The sequence below is a fragment of the Diabrotica virgifera genome, chromosome 8, assembly GCF_917563875.1.
Source record: "Diabrotica virgifera virgifera chromosome 8, PGI_DIABVI_V3a".
Lineage (NCBI taxonomy): Eukaryota > Metazoa > Arthropoda > Insecta > Coleoptera > Chrysomelidae > Diabrotica > Diabrotica virgifera.
Window position 1 is genome coordinate 53,869,194 of NC_065450.1, and position 25,139 is coordinate 53,894,332.

Below are 25,139 nucleotides of genomic sequence, written 5' to 3' on the forward strand. Positions count from 1 at the left end.
TAAAAATAAACTGATTACAAAAAGGGATTATATAAAAAGTATAAACTCAGATAGCGCAGTTAATGATAACTTGGCTTCGAACGGACCAATCACAGGGAAGCATCCTTGTAGGCCGCGCAGTAGGCATCCATGTAAAACAAACTCATTTTATTTTCAAAAGCATCGATGTAAACCTCCTTGATGGCATCGCGCTAAACCTCCATCGCGACTTACCTGCTCTGTTCGCTTCCATTCAGTACAATGTGTTTGTTTTACATGGATGTCGACATCGACCGCGACCGGCACCTCCACCTCCACCCACTTGTTCTGTTCTTACCCTAAGATGAAGTCAAGAATTTATAAAGCAAGTATAAGACCAATAATGACATTGGCATCAGAAACAAGACCCGATACAGCCACAACACAAAGACTACTGAAAACGACAGAGGAGTGAAGACATTAGAATAAAATGTAACTACAGTGTATAAAAGAATCTACACTAAATAGAAAAAAGAATGGAATAATCACATAAACAGAATGGGGGAGACACGTGTAGTAAAAATACCAAGAGATAAATCACCAATCAGTAGAAGTATCGGCCGACCGCGCAAAAGCTGGAGTGACAACCTGAAACCTCAATCCGCCAATGAACAAGCAGAATTGCTTATAAAGAGGAAAAAGAAGAAGAAGACTTTGCTCAAAACATACGTTCGCACCGGGCGTATCAGAGTTTTATACAATTTACATTTAATTGATAGTGATTTCTTGATCTAAGTTAAAGGAGCAGACAATAACAACATCTATTTGACAGGATTATACAGTGTTTTATTTCCAAGGTGAAATCATTTTGGCTGTTGACGAGTGAGCCCCGGTAAATTAAACAGTTTGTTGTCGATAACTGTATTCAATATGTATAATAATAAAATTGTTAATGTTAACCGTCGTGAATTTCTCCATGGTATCCCACTTTTATAGTTATGTTCTGAAAATATGTCTTGTTACTGTTAAGGTTTAGTATTAGAAACACGAGTACTATTAAAACAAAGAGATATAGTTTTCAATCTGTTTTATTCTATACTTAAAAATGGAATTTCTTTATTAAATAATAATCTCCGGGAAGAACCAATATTACTTAAAACTCTACCTAACATAATAGCTTACAACTTAATAGCTTCTGCGAGAGAGCAAGACAATCCAGTACCATCGGGTTCTACTTGTAAAGAAGTAATTTTACCATTTTCGACAACCATAGAGTATCTCTTACTTCTGGTTCCGCCTAGAGGGGCAATATCAACAGAAAGATCCAAAGCTTTGGCTAGGGCAGCAGAAGGATCAGCAAGCATTCGTACTTTTCCTGAAGTTTTGTGTTCTTTGCCCCATGCAGCCATTACGAAAGGATCGTTTACTGATACACAGACTATCTCGCTTACTCCTTGACTCTTTAAGTCATCAGCCTTGTTTACATATCCGGGTAAATGAGTCTGAAATAGATACAAAATGATAAGTTGTTGTGAAATGTATACTTATGATTAAGTTAATAGTATTAACAAAAAACAAAAAACTGAAGTAGAAGATTTATATATCGTCGTGGATGTGAAGAGAGCTAACCCACATTTTCTCAAAAATGAGTTAACTGCAGCATCGCAATCAGAAAGAAAGGTTCCATGTTTTGGAAATGTTCCATTTTGAATGAAACAATATATTCACTTAGCTCTCTTCACTACAACATGGAACCTTTCTTTCTGATTGCGATGCTGCAGTTTACTCATTTTTGAGAAAATGTGGATTAGCTCTCTTCACATCCACGATGACGATATCTAGGGTGCTCAGTAACAGAAGTATAAATCAATTTAGTCAACTTTTCCGGAGAAGCAAGAAACCATAATTAATTGCCATGTCTTGCCATGCATTTTATATATGAAAAGATAATTTTATTTATTTTATATTACCATATTGACTTGTTCTATTGAACCATAAACCGCAAACATTTTAACCTATCTAAATGGGATCAAATCAAATTAAAAACTGGAATTATATCGGCTAAGGCAGTGGTGCTCAGACTTATACTGTGTGAGATCTACCACATAAACTGCAAGCGACCAGCGATCGACTGCTAGTAAAAAACAACAGTTTTGAAAATAAAAAACTTTGTTGCACATTTCTATTTGATAAAAAGTTGTAACTTCAGAGAGTTGTAAATAAAGTCATGTTATTCATCCTAATTTTATTTGGATGTTGATGCATGGCACTGCCACGCACTGCATAATATTCACAAGATTTTCATATGATAGTACGGAATTACCGAGGGCCAGATGCAAGCATGATGAGATATGTTCGTCAGTTAGCCGATTATGATACTTTGATTTCACTGCCTTCATTTGGGAAAATGCGAACTCACACAAGTACATACGTTGATCCACAGAATGCTATGAGCTTCAGAGCTATTTGCCTCAAAGATGGATATTTGTTATACGGTATGAAAGAGCGAAATTTCTTATCAGCCGCTCTGGACTTAAGGTGTATAGAAGTATCCGAAATTATTTTCAATGCCTCATTTTGGACGGAAACGATCTCCATATTGAAAGTAAATAATATTTCAGTGGCAATTTTTTCCACGTCTTCACAAGAAAATGGATTAGACATGAATGTTACAATATCTGTCAGTTTCTTAAAATCAGGAGTGTCATTTGAAATTTTGATTGGGTGGGGGCAAGCACTATATATACAATACATTACATATGATGTAATGATGAAAATTGATGTATTTTTTGTAAATTTCAGGGTCGGGGGGGGGGGCAAATACCCCCTGACCCTATCAAATGACGCCCCTGGTTAAAATCAGCCAAGCGTCTTTCAAACTCGCCATGAACTACTTACATCTCCGTCTCATAATAAATATAATTCAAATGGGCGGTTAACCTTTTTTTCAACGATAGAAAGTTGTTTAAATCCTTTCAGTTCATTTGATTAATCAATAATAACAATTTGTTGACAAAGGAATGTACTGCGCTCATCATATCGATAATTGTTATTTTTACCCTGTAGTTCCAAATTAAGGAGGTTCAAATGATTTGCTAAATCTGATACGAAAGCCAGATCACTGGGCTTTTCGTTTTGAAGTAAATTTTCCCCTCGTCCTTCTAGAAAAGAAATTATTTCGGGACTAATTATTTCAACCACCTCACATATGTATGCAGAAGTAAATTAGTGTCCACATCTTTTTCATTAGTATTTTTTCCGTGAATTGCGATCGACTTTAGGGATCATCTAAGGGGTATATATGGCTACCTCTACGTAGCTGAACCAAACAAGCTGATCATTTTCGGTGGAGTGTCGGTAACCATTGAAAGATCAAAAGCAAGCATTTGTTCTTTGTTGGTCAATGGGTACGGGCATACAATAGATTCTCTGCTGTCAGTGCTGTCTTAGTCGGACTAACACTTAAATAAAATGAGCAGAAATGGGAATGCGGCAAATATAATGAACACTTTGAATAACCTTGTTTGTGCACACTTGACTCATTAGGTATTTTTTTGGAAAATGCTCCAGTAATTAGCATCTTTAGAAAGAATAGTTTTTTAGAAACAATTGTTATTATTATTAGCTGATATTCTACAACTAAGATATGATAAGAAACATGTAAATACCTTAGAACATCCTGGTGTAAATGCTCCGGGAACAGCAAATAGTATCACCTTCTTTCCAGAAGAAAGTTGAGCCAAATTTACTTTGTTGGTAGGTGAATCTTCAAAGAGATCTACGCTGGGAATACTGTCACCTACCTAAAAGAAAATTCATTTAAAATTAATAAATGTATCTAATTAAGTCTTTATTTTTTAAGCATTAATTGAGGAGTTAATTCATGTTTCCAATTTTGTGTTTAACGGTCGGTTTCATAATCAGTTAAAGTGGACTTTAAATTTTAAGTTGATACCTTTATCAATGCAATTCATATGGGTAAATGTCACGTTAAAGTGAACTTTAGTTAATGTTTATTTTAAGTTGATTAGACATTGAAAAGACAGTAAATACAAAATAAGTGATTGATAAATAACAAACGTTTGTTATAGAAAAAAGACAGCAAATACAAAATAAGTGATTGATGTGATCGTTCATGGGTATTCTTTCATTTTTCCGACTGTACTTAAAATTGGGATGTTATATTATGTACTCGGTAAATTTTTCTCTCGTTATCCTCATATGAGTATAACATTCTAATTCACATGACGTTTGTGGATTTTCAAGAAACATTCAATTTCATCGAATTCTGGGCTGTACTTGAACCTCTAGAAAATTCAGGTATACATTCAGAATGCACTGAAGTAATTAAAAACATTTATGAAAATTCCACCATCAAATAAAGCTGGACGAAAGGAGAAAAACAAATCCCTTAAAGCCGTAACAGGGAATGAGACAAAGAGACACCATTTCTCCCATTGTGATAGAAGACATTTTAAAAACGTTTTTATATACATACTTGGCTTGGTCTTTGTCTCTATGTCTGGCAAATTTTATAATCCATTTTAAACATACTTCTAGGCTATCTAAGCACTTGAAATTTTCAGAATAGCTCGGAACTAATTAACAATGCAATATTTAACTGCTATTATAAGGATATATTGAGTTTTAAGGGAGCTAGAGCTCTTTAAAGATGGCGTCTTGGAATTAGTTTTTCTTAAATATCTCCAGAGCGCTTCTATTTAGAAAAACGAAAACTGGTACGTTTATTTATCTTCCAAAGATAAATAGATTTCCTCAATTGCGACCTTCTAGTACCAGTCATTTGCATCCGTTTTGGGTAGGTCAACGGTTATTTTATTGCATAACTTTTTTGTCTTAATTTTTAAGCATTTTTGACATTTGATGATTCAATATGTTGTTTGTGGATATATCACGGCGATATAGAGGCCACACAATCTCAACAATGTTACCCATAGCCCCATTAACTAGTCCTTTTTTGACATTAATGTTAGCTCGTAACATTACATACTCTTGCGCCGACGAATATCTCTAACTCCTTTAGTAATCCACTTATAGGGGCTATAGGAGGGAAAGGGATGGTCTGGAGCATGGTGGAGTGATTCTTGTATGACAAGAATTCATACACCTCGCTCCAATGAATTGCTGCACCTCGACGTCATTTTTAGGAGTGGACAAGTCTCACAGACTGGGTTGAATCAAATTGTTTGTTTGCTTACTCAAAATGCCATAATATATCAACTCGTAGTGGATACGGAATTCCAAATTAAATTTGAAAACCAAAAAGGCGATAGACATAAAATTTTATGAAATATATTTTGATGAATAAATAATTTCCAATATTTTCCTTAAAGTTGTGTGTTGAACATTTTCATTGATTTATATGAATTTAAAGTCGATTACAAAATTCTTTTATGACATAGAAATTGAAACAACAAAATAGTTTATAATTTTATATTGGGTCCTGTAAATAATGAAAACGTTTTATTATAAAAAGTTCTTTTTTTAATAGTGTAATTATTTAAGACATTAGAATGGAACAAAGGTATGAACATCGATTGAACATACTTAAACCATTTGAGATGGGCAAATGACATAGTTATAATAGCAGATAATATCCAAGAACTAAATGAAATATTTCAACAGTTCAATGAAGTTTTTGGAGGTGTTGGCTTAAAAATGAACTACAGTAAAACAAAAATAATGAGCCAGGACCAGACAAATAGAACAATACAAAACCATACCATACAAAATGTTGGACATTATGTATACTTATCTGAGCCATGGCGTCAAACTGGGAAAACCAAATCAGGATGATGAAATTAAAAGAAGAACACTGCTGGCATGGGCCGCTTTCGGTAAACTACAGTGGCGGCTCGTGATTTTTACAATAGGGGAGGCTATACCTAACTGTAAAATATCTAGAAAAATTTGCACTAGCAAAAAAATGCGCCAAAAAATGTAATTTAAGGCCCCATTTTTTGACCATTTTTTATTTACATTTCATAATATCATCCTAATTCATAATTTCATGATATCATATCATTTTAAAAATAGTTAGTCTAATTGTAAAAGTTTAATACCAAAGTTTGGGTCGTTTATTTGTTAACAATTCCATCTATTTGTAAATAGATACCTCGCATATCAAAATAAATACAGATTTGAAGTTTTGCAGTCCATACATAATGAAGCTTCAAATTTTTTAAGATACTCAACTGAATTTTTTTAATTCTAAACACGGCCTACTGCGAATTCAAAAACACCATAAATTACCGATATTTTGCTTTGAGTTAGAGATATCGGAAAAAGTTATTTGAGCAAGTTGTTCCAAATATTATAACCCTACATACCAAATTTCATAACAAAATTCGCACTTTTATATTTTTCATTATTTTTAGTCAGGACCCTAAGATTCGTTGTCCCGAGACGCACGCAACCACGCAACGGAGCCGAGAAGCTATTCTGCCTCCCTTGGTATATCTCCGGGCAGCGTGTGATGGCACCGTAGATGCCACTGTTAGGAGACCGGGTCTCCTTAAACGCCTGCTGCGCTGCACGGAGCATTAGCAACGGAGACTGTTGGGCTTCTCGGCTCCGTGCTCCGTTCATGCATCTCGGGATAACCCAGGGTCCTGCCTACAATATGTAATAAAACTGAGACGCGATCATGCGTTCTAATGGTAATGCTCCGTACGTATGGATAATTAGTGATAATATGGAATTTACACGTTGTATAATAGTGAGAGTTGTACTCGTTGTTTTCGCGATTCATGATAAACAAAACAGTGTAGAGTGTGTAAAAAATTTATGGGGAGGCTGAGCCTCCCTTGCCTCCTCTGACGAGCCGCCACTGGTAAACTAGCACAGGGGTCACCAATTGGCGGACCGCATCCGGACCGTAGGCTAGTTTTGTGCGGACCGCGATTAAATTCAGAATTAGACAAGGGCCTGGATTCCGTGCACTGTAGATATCTACAGTCGCCTTCTATCGATGTCAATTGTCATGAAAATATTTGAATTTTTAGCTTTAATTGAATTATTTTCTAGTTTTGCTAGGTTATACTCTAATTGATGCTGAAGTGACACTTAGTAAAACAAGAAAATATTTGAATTAAAACTAAAAATTCAAATATTTTCATGACAATTGCCATCGACAGAAAGCGACTGTAGATATCTACAGTGCACTGAATCTAGGCCCAGGGCGCATCTGTAAAAATATTAGTACATTTGAACGTTGAGAGGTGAAATTTTTTTGCAGAAATTGCTTGAAAATAAATCAAATAATAATATTTGAGTTATCCTCCCTCTCAAAAAGGTCCGGAACATTGTTTAAATAATCAAAATGTCAAAAAATTAAGGAAAAATTCGATTTTTTTCTTTGTTTTTTGATTATAACTTTAAAAGTATTCATTTCCAAGAAAATTTGTACTAACATAAAAGTTGTGTAGTTAAATTTCCTACAATATAGAATTGGTTAAAAATTTAAAAAATAGTCACTCTTGTTGCAAAATAGCAATAATTGCGAAAAAACCATACAAAAACAAGTATTCGCATTTTACGTTTTTCAACCATTCATGCTACACTTAGGACCTTCATATTTCATCCAGAAAAACTTATTGATATAGTAAAACAATACTGTAAATTTCATTAAGATTGGTTTAATAGATTTGGCAAAATAAATTTTGCAATCCAGCTTTCGTAAAAAAAATTCATATTTTCAAAATGTACAGGACTGAAAATAAAGCAGATAGCAAGTTGAAATTTTTTTTGTATATAGAAATGTACTGTACCTTTCATTTGCAATTTTTCAAAATTAAAATCGATTGACACTACGGCGTCACGAATTTTTTTAAATAAACATTAATTATTGGTGCTACGCGCAGGACAGCGGATAGTTTGCTCTGATTGGGCATTCCAATGACCTTTGATAATGATTGATACATATGAATTTTTATTACATTTCGATATAAATAAATAAATTTGTTTATTGCAAAATAAAAACACATACTCTATCCTTTGAAATAACACTTTTATTAGCAAAAATTTTCTTTGTTCATATATTTTAACTTAAAAAATAAAAGTTTATTATTTTTAAACATATGCAATTGTTTAAACAATATTTCTCAAACAATAATAAAATTAGTTTGATTTTTGTGGAATTAAAATATTAAAATACAACAAAATATAGAGTATGAAAATAATATATTAGATAAAGATTGGAAGAAATTTTGGTGGAAATAAACTTGTGTGAATCGAACACCGCTGTCCTGCGCGTAGCACCAAAAATTATTGTTTATTTAAAAAAATTCCTCATGCCGTGGTAATTAATCGATTTTAATTTTGCAAATTGCAAATGAAAGGTACAGTACACTTCTATAAGCAAAAAAAATCAACTTGCTATCTGCTTTATTTTCAGTCCTGTAACATTTTGAAAAAATTAATTTTTTTGCGAAAGCTGGATTGTAAAATTTATTTTGCAAAATCTATTGAACCGATTTTTATGATTATTATTATTTTACTGTATCACAAAGTTTTTCTGAGTGAAATATGAAGGTCCTAAGTGTAGCATAAATGGTTGAAAAACGTAAAATGCGGATACTTGTTTTTGTATGTTTTTTTCGCAATTAATGCTATTTTGCAACTAGAGTGACTATTTTTTAAATTTTTAACCAATTCTATATTGTAGGAAATTTAATTACGCAACTTTTATGTTTGTACAACTTTTCTCGGAAATTAATACTTTTAAAGTTATAATCAAAAAACGAAGAAAAAAATCGAATTTTTCCTTCATTTTTTGACATTTTGATTATTTAAACAATGTTCCTGACCTTTCTGAGAGGGCGGATAACTCAAATATTATTATTTGATTTATTTTCAAGCAATTTCTGCAAAAAAATTTGAGTCACCTCTCAACGTCCATCTCAAAACAGATGCGCCCTGGACTATTAAATATAGTGTTTTATATTTATTTTATATATATTTTATATTTATTTTATATATTAAATATAGTGTTTTGCAATTTTGAACATTTTGACCATAAAATTGTGTATGTATTATATCTGTCTCAACTTATGTGTGCAAAGCAGCTTTGTCAATATTGAACTATATTAAAAATCGGTACACATCTCAGCTAACAGATGAATATCTCAACTCACTAATGAGAGTCAGTTGCAATAAACTCCTTCTAAACTTCAGACAAGTTGTTAGTCCAGAAAGCCACTGCGCATCCGCTAGGAAAAATATTCTAATTCGCATTTTTTGCACAATCTTACTCAAAAAGGACTCCTTTTAACAAATTGGCATGTTGCCAGGACAAAAAGGTGGTCAAAAATTTTTTAAACGTTTTTTTTTGTTTTTTTCCTAAAATTATTTTTTTTGCATGAAAAAAAGTTTTATTAGGTCTTTTGGATCATTCCAAACAGAAAAAGTCTTTAGTGACTTTTCTCTAAAAATGATAGTTTTTGACATATAAGCGATTAAAAATTGAAAAATTGCGAAATCGGCCATTTTTAACCCTCGAAAACTATGTGAAAAACTGAAAATTTTAATGTTGCCAAGGCAGGTAGATATTCTTTAAACATCGATAGATGAAATCCCGAAGAGTTTTTTGCAATACAATATTCAAAACTCCTTTGTTTTTTAATTGCTAATCAAGCGTGCGCGACACTATTTTCCACCGACAGTATGGTGCAAATGAAAGGAATAAATTCGTTATTTCGTAAACCGGCGACTTTAAGGAAAAATCCCGAAACAGGTCGATTCTTATTTTTAAGTTATGATATTATGGCATATATGGTATACTAGTGACGTCATCCGTCTGGACGTGATGACGTAATCGATGATTTTTTTAAACGAGAATAGGGGTCGTGTGCTAGCTCATTTGAAAGGTTCTTCAATTCTTGATTCAATAATATAAACATTTACATAATTATTTATACAGGGTGTCCAAAAAATTTTTATTAAATTAAATTATTTGACAAAAAAAGAAGTAGAAGGACACCCGGTATAAATAATTATGTAAATGTTTACATTACTGAATAGAGAATTGAAGAACCTTTCAGATGAGCTACCACACGACCCCTATTCTCATTTAAAAAAATCATCGATTACGTCATTACGCCCAGACGGATGACGTCACTAGTATACCATATATGCCACAATATCATAACTTAAAAATAAAAATCGACCTGTTTCGGGATTTTTCCTTAAAGTCGCCGGTTTACGAAATAACGAATTTATTCCTTTCATTTGCACCATACTGTCGGTGGAAAATAGTGTCGCGCACGCTTGATTAGCAATTAAAAAACAAAGGTGTTTTGAATATTGTATTGCAAGAAACTCTTCGGGATTTCATCAATCGATGTTTAAAGAATATCTACCTACCTTGGCAACATTAAAATTTTCAGTTTTTGACATAGTTTTCCAGGGTTAAAAATGTCCGATTTCGCAATTTTTCAATTTTTAATCGCTTATATGTCAAAAACTATCATTTTTAGAGAAAAGTCACTAAAGACCTTTTCTGTTTGGAATGATCCAAAAAAACTAAAAAAACTTTTTTCCATGCAAAAAAAATAAGTTTAGGAAAAAACAAAAAAAAACGTTTAAAAAATTTTCGACCACCTTTTGGTCCTGGCAACATGCAAATTTGTTAAAAGGAGTCCTTTTTGAGTAAGATTGTGCAAAAAATCCGAATTAGAATATTTTTCCTAGCGGATGCGCAGTGGCTTTCTGGACTATGTACATTTTTTTACACAGGAAACACATTTTTTTAAACAAATTCAAAATTACCTTTTTCTCCAAAAAATGTATTTTTAAGTTTTTTTGGTAATTGCAAACTAAAACGGTCTCTTGTTATTTCTCTCAAATTTTGATAGTTTTTGAGTTATAAGCGATTTAAAATCTGAAAAATGCGAAAATACGCATACGCATTTTCGAGGCTTGAAAATTCATGTGTAAATTATTAGTGTTCAGGTTGACAAGTGCTTTAATTGAAGCGTATACATTCAACTTCAAGATTCTAACGAGTAGTCGGAGCTTATTCCAATATATACCGTTGTTTTTTAATTGTTAATCGTTGCGCGTTGCACTTTATGTGTATACGTGCGACAAAGACGCACAAACATGATATATTCGCGGTGTGCAAGTACTTGGAAAGGAAACGAGAAACGACCGTGCGCGAGTCGCGGAGAAATATTGCAACTATCTTAAATAATTCATATTGTCAATTGAAATTATTGTTAAATTGACGTATATTTCATACCTTCTGTCATTGAAGCAGAAAAATTATATATTGCTCCACAATATTGATGTGATATGCAATTATTATATAAAGGTAAATTTAATTAATTGTATTTTGCTTGCAGTACTGCATTTTAATAACTAATTTTATTTACTACATACAATTATTTACGTTTGCATAACATAACCTGCATCTTATTTTTTCTTCTTATTATTTATTTGGACTATGGCCTTGACAATTATCCAGCAACCAGGACTAATATAATTGGCCAATATAATTAAAAGTGCGAATAAAAGTACAGAGCGTAGAAATAGAGGTCGCTCTGCCGAACTTGCACGGTCCCAATACGTACTTATGCGAAAATTTAAAATTATATAATATATTATTAACACAGTTTTTTTAGTTTAAAATAATTTATTTATTTATGGAGTTGATTATTGCTAATGTGCTAGTTAAATATGCCAATCATATAGCGCGATATGCACCATATAGTGCGACGCGACGCAGCCGCGGCTTAAGTGTCGAGTGGACGCGCATAATTAACAATTAAAAACAGCGGTCTAAATTGTAATAAGCCAATTACTCATCAAAATCTTGAAATTGAATGCCTTAGCTTCAATTTAGGTAATTGACGACCTCAAAAATAATAATTTACACATGAGTTTCAAGCTTCGAAAATGCTTATTTTTACATTTTCAGATTTTAAATCGCTTAAAGCTCGAAATCTATCAACTTTTAAATATTCACACATATTATATTCACACATTGAGTTACGTAATACTTGAACGCCCCGTTAAGGTGCGTTACATAGGGGGGAGGGGGTTAAAAATCTTCAAAAATCGCGTTACGTAATACTTAAACGCCCCCAATACGTACTGATCGAAGGTTTTTGCCTTTAAAGTATTTAAATTTGAGTAGTATGAAGTATAATTGCCCAAATTCTGCCCATGCTAAAGAACATCTTCTATTTAAATCAGCCTTTAGGTTAAGCTTTTACAGTTCGAATTTTTGTCATAAGTATATTACTCAACCTTTTCTAGACCAGGGCGGATCTGTTTTAATGTGGATGTGAGAGGTGGCATTTGGATTTTTGCACATAAAGTTAGGTGACAACTTCAATAATTATAATTCGACTTATGCTCCTCTCAAATATGCCCGGAACATTAATAAAAAATTTAAATATTTAAAAATTTCGAAAAATATCGACTTTTTTCTACTTTCACTGCTTATAACTTTAAAACGATTCATTTTGGAACAAAGTCGTAAAGAAATAAAATAAAGATAATTGGATTTTGTATAATATACGACTGGTTTAAAATGTCTTAAATTATTACCCTTTCTGCAAAATAGCAATAAATGGAAAATAAGGGGGCAAAAAAGACTGTGTTTATTCAATGTTTTTCAACCCCTTTGGTTGCACTTAGAACATTCATAATTCGCTTAGAAAATTCTTACAACATAAATAATCTGTCCACTAAATTTCATTAAAATCGACCTAATAGATTTTGCATAATAATTTTGCAATCTAAATTTATTTTAAAAAGTTCAAATTTTTTAAAAACTTTCTGAACAGAAAGTAGACCATTTACAAGTTTGCTAATGTTTTTACATATAAAGAGGTTCTCTACCTATCTAATACGCTTTACAGAATTAAAATCGGATTATTTAAGCGACCTCAGCACTATTTTAAAAATATAAACAATGCTTTCGCTTATAAACAAATACAGTGAGGACGTTTTGAGTTGGAATAAATTCATTTTCTCGAGAATGGGCGTCTCTGGAGATAAATCCCGAAACAGATCGATTTTATTTTTAAATTATAATTTTTTGGCATAAATATCATACTAGTGACGTCATCTATCTGGGTGTGATGACGTAATCTAAATATTGTAATTAATTTAATCCAAAAAAATTTGTTTAATTCAAACCCTGTATAAATAATTATGTTAATGTTTATATTAGTGAATACAAAATTGAATAGCCTTGCGATTGAGCTATCACACGGCACCTATTCTCATTTAAAAAAATCATCAATTATGTCATCACGCCCAGATGGATGACGTCACTAGTATGATATACAGTATGTCCCTGTAAGTTGTATCCATATGGAAAACTTTTTTATTATTAATTTTACGAAAAAAAGTTATTCTTTATAAAAAGCTCTGCATGGTCCAAAACCTAAGATTTAACCATCAAATATCAAATTTTTTGAATATTATACGAGGTATGTCAAAAAGTTGGAATTTCACTCAAGCGTAAAGTAGCTTTATTTTTCACAATATTAAAAATTTCTATTATGAAAAGTTGTTTGGAATTAAAAACTGTATTCTAGTATGCAATTACAACCTTCTAATTGAAAACATTTTTTTTTTTGAAAAATTATGGATAACTAACATTATTTTCAGTTATTTTAATTCAGATAACTCTTTTATTATTAATTTTACGAAAAAAAGTGATTCTTAATAAAAAGTTCTGCATGGTCTAAAATACAACCATTTTTTGTCAAATTTTATCAATTTCATACGAGGTATGTCAAAAAATATGAATTTCGCTCAAGAGTAAAATACGTTTATTTTTCACAATATCGAAAATTGTTATTATGAAAAGTTATTTAGAACTAAAAACTATGTTTCAGTACGTAATTATATCCTTCTAATTGAAATATTCTGAACTATAAAAGTACTTTACTTTTGATAAATTTATATTTTTTGACATACCTCGTATAAAATTGATAAAATTTGATATAAGATGGTTGTATTTTAAGTTTTAGACCATCCAGAACTTTTTATTAAGAACAACTTTTTTTCGTAAAATTAATAATAAAAGAATTATCAGAATTGAAATAACTGAAAAAATAATGATAGTTATCCATAATTTTTCAAAAAAAAATTTTTTCAATTAGAAGTATGTAATTGCATATTAGAATATAATTTTTAATTCCAAACAACTTTTCATAATAGCAATTTCCAATATTACGAAAAATAAAGCTACTTTACTCTTGAGTGAAATTCAAACTTTTTGACATACCTCGTATAATATTCAAAAAATTTGATATTTGATGGTTAAATCTTAGGTTTTGGACCATGCAGAGGTTTTTATAAAGAATACTTTTTAAGAACTTTTTTTCGAAAAATTAATAAAAAAGTTTTCCATATGGATACAACTTACAGGGACATACTGTATATACCAAAAATTTAGATTTTAAAAATAAAAATCGACCTGTTTCGGGATTTATCTCCAGAGACGCCTATTCTCGAGAAAATGAATTTATGCCAACTCAAACGTAGTTACTGTATTTGTTTATAAACAAAAAAATTGTTTATAACTTTATAACAGTGCAGAGTCCGCTTAAATAATTCGATTTTAATTCTGTAAAGTGTATTAGATAGGTAGAGAATTACCAAACTTTTGAATTGTCCACTTTTCCTTCAGAAAGTTTTTAAAAAGTTTAAACTTTTTTAAAAAAATTTAGATTACAAAATTATTCTGCAAAATCTATCAGGTCGATTTTAATGAAATTTGGTGAACGATTTAAGTATGTTATAAGAATTTTCTAAGCGAATTACAAAAGTTCTAAGGGAGCGTTCAAGCATTACGTAACGCGGTTTTTGAAGATTTTTGACCCCCTCTCCCCCCCCCCCCCCTACGTAACGCACCTTAATGAGGCGTTCACGTATTACGTAACGCAATTTTTGAAGATTTTTGACCCCCCCCAACCTGCGATACGTAATACTTGAACGGTCCCTAAGTGCAACCAACGTGGTTGAAAACTTTGAATAAAAACAGGCTTATTTTGTATTTATTGCTATCTGAAAGGGTAATAATTTAAGACATTTTTAACCAGTCGTTTATTATACAAAATTCAATTATCGTTATTTTATTTATTTACGACTTGGTTTCAAAATGAATCGTTTTAAAGTTATAAGCAAAAAAAGTAGAAAAAAATCAATGTTTTTCGAAATTTTTAAATATTTTAATTTTTTTATTAATGTTCTGGGCAAATTTGAGAAGGAGCATAAGTCAATTATTCAGCCGTGTGATGGATGACCGAAGTTATCTTTAACGTTTGAGTTAAAGTTAACAGAACTTTCAGGGCTAACGTGCCCCATAACTATTTACGTAAATTTGGTGTGATGTATCTGTCGCCGTTATGAGATAGTTATTTCTTCAACGTTAAAAAAGAGAAATAACATTTGACTAACAAAGTGTGAAGTAACAAAGAGAACCTTATGTAGAAATAGTACAAGTTGGAGTGAGCGCGAGAGATTGATCAGAACATGCCTCAGGCGTGACAGGATGGGACGATACCCATAAAAGCAACGTTGCCAGGGTACAATAGTACCAATTTGATACAATTAACAACCAAACTTTTGATACTAAAGTATCTTAAAGTAAAAACCTCCAATTGTGTGATATAATAAATTTGCTTCAAACAACATTAAAAAGCGTTTTTTTAAGTGTTTGTACAAAATGTGTTGGTTTAGTCATTTTGTGTCACTGTTTCAGTCATTCCAGTGCATTTACAAAAATTTCTCTGGCAACACTGCATATGTTTATAAATTTCAACTTATATATTCAACAATTATATCTCGAGTTGATTTTTGTATGATTTTTAAAATTGTATTACATACCTTTCTATTCTTAAATTATTAGCTTTACTTTTTATTGTTAATTATTATTTTAATCGTATTATTACCTACAGGCTTTTAATTGTTATTTGAAGTCTATATTTTTGATGTTTTTAATTTTGCACTGCTTTATATTTGATAAAAAATTAATAACATGCCGCACAAAATCCTAGGACAACATGAAGCAGCGTTCTTCGTTGAGTATTCACTCGATTTCTATCTAAAAACAAGTCAAAAGATGAACTAACCTTACATATCCTTACATAACTACAGAGTTATCTCAAACTTGAGGTTTAACGTCGCATTATAAAGTGACAGTTGATGTACCAGATAACTCAAGAACTGTCAAGAAATAACACAAGTAGTTAAGTATTAAGTAGTTAAGCATAACTACAGGATAACTTTACGTTAACGATAACTTCGGTCATCCCACCCAACTTTATCTGCAAAAATCCGAATGCCACCTCGCACATCCAAAAATAGACGTTTTTTATAGATCCGCCCTGGTCTATTCTATATTATTATAGTTAAGAGTTATATCCTCAGTTATATTTAGCGATTCATTGGTTAGACATTTAGTTTTTGCTAGATTTGATCAAAAACATACTGATATTTACATAAAAAAAACTAAAGACCGCAAAATTTACACCTTGACTGCATCACGTATCCCCAGAAGCACGAGCATACTTGTACTACATGCCATACGCAACATGTGACACATAGACAGAATAGGAATAGACATAACATATCTTCCAGAGACATGTGGCATGTGAAGCAAGAACTAGTATATTAAATATTAAGTACTTAACCGCAGCAGTCACCCTGTTAAGAACCCAAAATAAAGCCTCCAAATCTAATGGCAAAACTTAAGAAGAGGGAAAGCAAAACTCATTTACAAGAAAACTGTTGAAGTACATTAAGATAAGATTAGAGACATTCAAAGTCCTAATGAACTGTTAATGTTAATGTATGATATTCTGATGATATGATAAGATATTATAAAACACTGAATACTGAGTACAAAGCTTAAGAATTAGTTGTATATTGTATATACGTGAAGATCGAGTTGTTTAATTCAATAAGAAACAAAGTAACATATGTTTATTGTCTGTTAGATTTAGTTACAATTGCAGAGTTCCTCAAATATTATAATTATCAAAAAGAAAATTATTTGCTTGGTAACAATTATGTTATACAAAAAATAATATTCTTCGCTTTGAGGGCATTGTTTGCTGCTATATGAACATTTACAAAAACTTGTAAACCTGTAAAGTAATTGTTAACAAAATAAAAAAGACTACATTCAAGTTATTAATTTTTTGACATAATCTACATATTAAAATTAACATTCTCTAATTACAACCCACTTATTATACCATTACGTAACTTAATTTTACTTACTTTAACCATTTTAGCAGAAGAAATATGTAACAACCTTTGGAAAAACTGTGATTTTATTCCGGCAGACCCAACTGGCAATCTTTTTAATACATTCACCGTGACATTCATTTTATAAAAACTTTTCCGGCCGGACCAGTATCTTCTCTCCTCTTTCCTCCTTAACGTTCGGATTAAAACTGTAAAATTAGACAAAGATAGAGATTGTACTGATAGACTTTGAAATGTGACATTCGTTGTGGTTTTATCAGCTTCGTATTTTTCCGTTTTTGGTTATAAATTTAAATTAAAAATTATTACAGGTTTTTAGTAATTATATAAAAATCTGAAGTGGACATATATATTTACGAGAGCATCTATTACATTCTGAATAAGTAAAAAATGATAAACTTTTTAAATTTTTAAATTTGGGAAGGTTAAGGTTAAGTACAAGTAAACATTACAAAAATGAGCTCTACAGAAAAATTTTGTTTTTTCTGCAAAAAAAAGGTAGTTCATGCTGTAATGTGCAGTATTTGTAAGGGAAATTATTTTCACGAGAGTTGTGCAGAAAAATCTGGAGCAATGAAAGGAAATACAATCAAATGTGGTCAATGTGCAAAAAGTGAGGTTAAGTCGGATGAAGTCGATTTTTCTTCAAACAAATCAAAGGAAATCTCAGAGTTTCAAAAGTTATTTCAGAAAATGGAAGAATCTATGGAATTCCTGAGCAGCAAATTTGATACTCTTACAGTGGAAAATCAAAATGCATTACGGGAATTGCGAGATATGAAAAGAGAAAATATCCAATTAAAAACCAAAGTTAGCCAGCTGGAAAAAAGAATCTGTGAACTAGAAATCAAAGAATTTTCCTGTAACTTAGAGATTCACGGAACTCAAATCAAAAATGAAGATCCCAAAGAAGTTCTAATGGAAATTGCTAATGATCTTTTATCATGTAATTTTAATAGTCAAGATGTGTCAGACTGCTTCAAACAAGAAACCAAAAATGGAGCAATAATTGTTGCAAAGATGAGATCACGTGATATAAAAACTAAGTTTATCAAAGCACGAAAAAATCGTAAAATGGAATCTAATATGCTGAGTTGCAACAAAAACAAAGAGAATACCTCAAAGATCTATATAAACGAGCAGCTCACCTTTACAAACAGAAACTTGTTTAACATTGCATACAAATTAAAAAAGGAAAGGAAATACAAATACTGTTGGACAAAAAATGGTAGGGTATATGTAAAAAAATCTGATGATTCTGAGCCAATTTACATTCACAATGAGGATATTATCAAAACTCTTTAATATTATTTGTGTGAACATTATAGTAAAATGGAAAATACGTTAGTAAAATGGATAATGATTGTAAATTGCAAATAAAATTTAAACTGGATAAAGTACAGTGTGATAATAGTACTGAGTTTAACATACTCTACCTGAATGCTCAGTCTTTGAGAAATAAGATATTGAACTTTGAAACGTTAGTTGTTAAGTTAAATATGCCAGATTTAATTGTAGTGGCCGAACATTGGCTGAGAGTGGGTGAAGAAACATATTTTAATGTGAATGGTTATAGTTCAGTTTTTGTTTGTAGGGATAAAGAAGGTGGTGGTGTAGGGTTATTTGTTAAAAGCTGTTACGAGTACTCAGAAGTCTACAGATATAATAAAAAGTGTTCAATGTTATTTTTACAGATCGATAGAAGTATTATAGTGGGTGGAGTATATCGACCTCAAGATTTCTACTGCAATGAACTTTTTGATGCACTGGATACAGCACTAAACATATTTGTGAATAAAAAAATTCCAGTTTGGATACTAGGTGACTTTAACATAGACCTTATTCAAGAGAGTATCCCACAAAAATTAGTTTGTCAAACAATTGTGTCCAACGGTTTTAGTATATTAAATAAAACTAACCCTACCAGAATCACCAATCATTCGGCTACATGTATTGATTATGTGATGACAAACACTTTAAACTTTGATGCAACGTTATATATAGTAGATGAAGGTTTCGGTGATCATCAACTGCAGCTATTAAAGGTAAAAAACACATCATTTATAACCACTGACAAGTATTATACAGTAACAACTTTAAACAAACTGAAATTCAAAAATGAAATATACAGCTTGCAAAATCAGATTTGGAATGAACCTGATTCTTTATGTGATGAAATATTACGTGTTTATTTAAATAATCTTAATACAAAAACAATTAAAAATCGATTTCGACAAAAAAGTGCACCATGGTTTAATGTCACATTACATAACCTTGTTTTAAAAAGAGATTTTCATTATAGAAGGCATAGACAATTCCCTAATAGTAAGTTCTTACAAGATGTTTATAAGTCCGTGCAAAATGAACTACTGAAAGCAGTAGGCAAAGCAAAAAAAGACTATTTCACGAATAAATTATCCGATGCACAAGGCAATACTAAAAAATTATGGGCAACTATCAATCACCTTATTCATAATGCCGAAAATACAAAAAAAAAACAATAACAATACATGAACTACACTATCAGAACTCGATATATAATAAATCTGAGGAGCTATCAAACCAATTAAACAAATATTTTTCACAAGTAGGAAAATCTCTGTCAAAAAACATAACACCTTCAACAAGCACTCCAATAAATGTATCACCAAAAGAATATATATTTGAATGGCAACAAGTCTTAGAAATTAATGTTCAAGAGGTTGTAAGAAAACTAAAAAAAGGCAAATCTCCTGGCTGGGATGGCTTTGGTGTTGATATTATCAGGGAGTTTGAAGAGGAGCTTCTACCGATTATAACTAAATTAGTTAACCTTTCTCTTGTCACTGGAACAATCCCGAGCTCTATGAAAATGGCAATAGTGATACCACTTTATAAGGGAGGAGACTCAAAACAGCCAGGAAGTTATCGGCCAATATCTCTCTTAACAGCTATGTCAAAGATATTAGAATCATGTGTAAATCTTCAAATCGTAAACTTCTTGAATACAACTGGTGCCTGGTTTAATCGACAATATGGTTTCAGACATAATTCCAGCACAGTGTCAGCAGCTACCGATTTGATTACAGATATATATAGTAACTTAGACAAAGGATTAAGCTGTGTATTTGTATCACTAGATTTACAAAAAGCTTTTGATACAGTTAACCATGAGTTACTTATCTCAGTGCTTGAACAATATGGTATAACTGGTATGTCCTTAGTATGGCTCAGGGATTATTTGACTGGCAGAATACAAAAAGTGCTCTGTAATAATGTACTTAGTACAGCAGAAGACATCACATGTGGAGTTCCTCAAGGGTCTATATTGGGACCAACATTGTTCCTTATTTATATAAACTCCATCTCCAATCTGCCTTTAAAATCAACGCTATTTTTATATGCTGATGATACGGGACTCTTGTATGCTGACAAAGATCCCAAAAAGCTAGAATATGTTGTAGAAAAAGATCTGACAGATATAGATGACTGGCTCAGATACCACAAGCTCTCACTCAATATGAATAAATGTAGTTACACAATAATTTCAAATATTGAAGAACACAGAGAGCTACAGTTAAATTTTGGAAAATTCAAATTCGTTAAAAAAAATGTTACCAAATACCTTGGCTTACACATAGATAATCGACTAACATGGGAACAGCATATATTGAACACGTGTCAAAAAATAGCTCCAGCAGTGGGTATGCTTGGAAGAATTGCTAAATTTATAAGTATCCCACAGCGTAAAATGATCTATCACTCTTTAATAAATTCACATTTGTCATATCTAACTATTGTTTGGGGTAATACAAATCAAAAACAGCTACATCCTCTCATGGTGTTACAGAACAAGGCTGTGAAATATATATTTCAACTGTCAAGACTTCATCCAACTGACGACCTGTACTATCAGAGAGGAATTCTAAACATTGAGTCGCTATACATTTTACAAGTTTGTATATTCATTCATCAAATTAAGCTTTCTCAAACACGTACAAATATTACTCTTAAGACGTATAGAAGATGTGCATGACCATAATACCAGACAGGGAGGTAGTTTTCAAACCGTAAGAATGCGAACTACTGGTGCACAAAGAAGTATATACTCAAGTGGTCTGATTTTGTATAATAAGTTACCCACAAAGATCAAAGACTGCAGGCTAGAAAGATTTAAAACTGAATTAAAAGAGTTACTTCTTACTAACTACTACAACAGATAGCTTTAATTGAATATAATTCTATAACAATTTAATAATAAATAATAATTTAATCATTTACTTTAATACAATTTCTTTAATGAATCTATATAGGAAAACTTAACCTTCAGTGTAAAGTAGTCTAAAAAGTTTTATGTTATGTAATCTGTTACCATTATATTTATGTTTATTATGTTACCACAAAACCAGCATAGCTACGGCTCTTGGTTTTTTAATGTATTTTTTTTTTTTGTATATTGTTATTACGTATTTTAATAAATGGAATAAAAAAAAAAAAAATTATATTTTAAAATTGGCAACGCAATAAACGTCAATTTTATTTAACCATAGAACAAGAAACAATATTTCCCGATTATTTCTTATTTTGTGTTTTTTTAACAAAGTAAATTCATTTTGTTATATTTCACAGGATTTGCGCTAAATGGGCTTATTCAGTCGGAGGTATTATTTTAAAGGGTTGATCTTTTGACTCCCTTGTTAATTGTTAACATCAAACATACATAAATAGGTCTGTTCCTTTGTTTTAAGTGTAACACTAGTTCTTGAAAAGTGTAAGAAAAGTGTAAAAGTGTTACACTTTCTTGTTTCTTTGTTTTTCTAGTGTTTACACTTTTTTTCACGATACACTCAACTTCTGTCGTAGAACGCGTACAACTCGTTTCTTTGAAATGCTGTAGGAAAAAAAGTGTAACACTTTTCTACACCTACCTCCGAGACGGTGATGGATATTACACTCGTCCTGCGCAGTATCATCCAACCGGAGCCAGCTGTTTAGCCGTTAAATGTGTTTGTTTACAAAAAAGATATATTTCTTTTTAGTTTAATTTAAACTAGATTTATAAATTGAAAAAACTAAAGTAGCTACAAGTTTTAATTTAATTTTGCTTAACCTCCGAGTGGCACTTTCCTGTAATTTTAAAATTATCACTTTTCAGTGATTTTTTTAATATGCTTTTATGTGCTTTAATATGCTTTTAAGTTCAACAAAGCATTTCCTTTAATTACAATTAAGCCAAAACATCGCAAATCCTGGGCCCTGGACTACTAAAGGTATCCGGTATCCGCATATCAGCCATGAATATGTGTTCACTACTCTACATCAAGAAATTTACTTTCCAATGGCTCTGTCACTGAATATATCAGCAAGTATAGGAAAACCTATTTAAAACTTATAAAATCAGCTAAAAAATCGTACTATCAAAATTGTCTGAGAAGCTCTAAAAGTGTTGCAAAAGAAACTTAGTCCATAATAAACGATCTTCGAAATAAAATTCACCCAGCTTAAACATTTTTCCTTTCAGACCCTGGAAATCTAAATGAATACTTTGTTAATGTGAGTAAAAATATAACATCAACAGCTTCCTGCAATTGTACTTGAGACACTGTGTCAGGTGAGGTGTTTGAAAATTTGAGTAACTTGATTCTGGGGTGTGAATTTCTAAAACTTTTAAGTGTGGTTTTTAACCGTTGAGAAAAATTATTTATTTAGTGTTGTGTTTATAATTTAATATATGTTTTAAAATGAGTTTTGTTTTATTTTTTGAGAAAAAATTAAAAATACAGCATACTTACAGTACTTTTTTTGAAATGCTATTTTCCAAAGTTTATAAAATTTCTTACGCTCGATTTTATATTAATAAAGTTAAAGTGGACTTTAAATTTAAAGTTTTCTTTAACTGTAACAATTGCTTTTTTTAAGGTAACACACACTTTAACTTTATTATGAAATCGAGAGTTAGTCAAAATTCTAAATGCTCAGTAAATAATAACAACAATTAGGTACTTGTATTGAAAACAACATATTTTGTAATTTGAAAAAAAAAACAACATATTTGCAACATAGATAACAAAACAACATGCTTTGTTACATATTTTAAAAAACTCTCCATCATGCATGCTCCATGAGAAAAGAAAATATAAAACTAATTTCATCCTTATTATGTCTCAGATGGCGTAGCTACTTTTGCTATAACTACTCAATGCTTTGCTACTCTACCTACCTACATACAATTTGTATTGTTTTATCAAAAAACAAGCATCTACATACTCTGCAAATTGTATATTTTTTCTTTGCATTTTCATATGAAAAAACCGCGGTATTTATCTTGAACTTTTTTTGAACAAGGTGCAATACTTAGGTAATATTATTATTAATAAAACAAAGTATATTAAAATACAATGTTAAAAACTTTAATAATATTAGCAATATTTAAAAACTTCAATATATTATATTATAGTATACATATTATGAATCAGTAGAAACGATTATATTTAAATTTGGTAAATTATAACTCCAATCGACCAGAGCACGACCACACAACCCAAAACACAAGTACGCAAATATGGTTGTGTGAAGCGTGGCTCGAAGCCGTGCAATTTACGAGACTCGCTCGATCTGTAGATCCTTGTGTCCTCATCTCGCCAATTAATGATTCTTTTGAGAAAGGTAAATTTCCAGAGTACCTAAAGACAGCTATCATTATTCCTCTTCATAAGGGTGGTGAAAAATCTAATTCCTGCAAGTATATACCTATTGCATTACTACCGGTACTCCAAAATTATTGAGAGACTCATAAAAGCATGACTTATGTCCTTTCTTGTTGAAAACAACATTTTATTACAAAAGTTCGGCTTTTTAAATAATAAATGTACTGCTGATGCCATGTTTTCTGTACTACATGAGGTTTATCAAGCACTGAGCAATAATCTTCACACTGCCACTGTTTTTTGTGACTATGCCAAAGCTTTTGATTGTGTAAATCATGAAATTTTGATAAAAATAACTAAATTTATATGGAATTCGAAGAATTTCTTAATTGGTTTCAATCTTACTTGGATAGTTGGAAACAACTGGTTAGAGCAAATAATACAGACTTTAGTCTCCAAAATATTGTATGTGGGGTCCTCTACAAACCACAAGGTTCAGTATCAGGTCCTCTACTTTTCCTTACGTTTATTAATGACATCCCTAGTTTAAAAATTAATGGAAAAAATTTTCTTTTTGCTGATGATACCAGTATTACTTGGAGCAACTCAAATATTGCTACTATACCTTCTGATCTACTCACGATAAAAACCTGGTCCGATTCTAATTTACCTTTTTTTAACATAAAACAGTAGCATTATCCTATACAGGAGCTCGTCAATCTTTACCTCTTAACACATTCACAGACACAACTGCATATGAAGCCACTTACTCCATAAGATGTGTCTACATCTAAAGTGTGTCTGTGAATGTGTTAATAACAGCCAGATCAGTATCGTTGATTCTGTAAAGTTTCTTGGTATTTTTTTTAGATAGCAATCTTAAGGGTTAAAAGGGTCTAAAGGGATAAACATTCACTGAAAGCGATATTATCTTTAATACCCGTGGTGCCTTCAACATTTAATGTCTTACTAAATTATTCTTTATAGGCAAAAAAATTTAAGGAATTTTGAATTAATTAGTTTTTAAATAAGTACATTTACCAGCAACAGTTGTAACGTAATTGTGTCAACTCGACAGTATTTAACTAGTTATTTGAATTTAATACCCTAGCTAGGCCATTATTTTTCAAAATAAATATTGAAAAATAACGCCCTAGGGCATTATAATATAACTTACTTTGAAATCATGTACAGTGGAACCTCGATTATCCGTCTCTCCATTAACCATCACCTCTGTTAACCGTCAGGGTACATACAGAAGTTGTATTGAGTTATACATTAGCAATCATTTAAATGCAA

The 25,139-nt window shown here is 31.3% G+C and overlaps 2 protein-coding genes across 3 annotated transcripts; one reads left to right on the forward strand and one right to left on the reverse strand.

The window, feature by feature from the left end:
• Positions 1-1,030: 1,030 nt before the first annotated feature.
• Positions 1,031-21,647, reverse strand: LOC114338547 (peroxiredoxin-5, mitochondrial). 2 transcript variants are annotated; one of them, XM_050657905.1, is made up of 4 exons: positions 21,566-21,647; positions 17,227-17,402; positions 3,627-3,761; positions 1,031-1,460 (listed from the first exon to the last, which is right to left on the reverse strand). In XM_050657905.1, exons 2-4 carry the CDS (start codon positions 17,332-17,334, stop codon positions 1,137-1,139), a joined length of 567 nt encoding a protein of 188 aa, XP_050513862.1. In that variant the 5' UTR covers positions 17,335-17,402; positions 21,566-21,647; the 3' UTR covers positions 1,031-1,136. The 2 variants fall into 2 exon arrangements, with proteins under 2 accessions (XP_050513862.1, XP_050513861.1); XM_050657904.1 differs by lacking the exon at positions 21,566-21,647 and having other exon boundaries at positions 17,227-17,421.
• LOC126890157 (uncharacterized) lies at positions 17,728-18,519 on the forward strand. Its single transcript, XM_050659008.1, has one exon. It carries the CDS (start codon positions 17,728-17,730, stop codon positions 18,517-18,519), a length of 792 nt encoding a protein of 263 aa, XP_050514965.1.
• Positions 21,648-25,139: the final 3,492 nt, after the last annotated feature.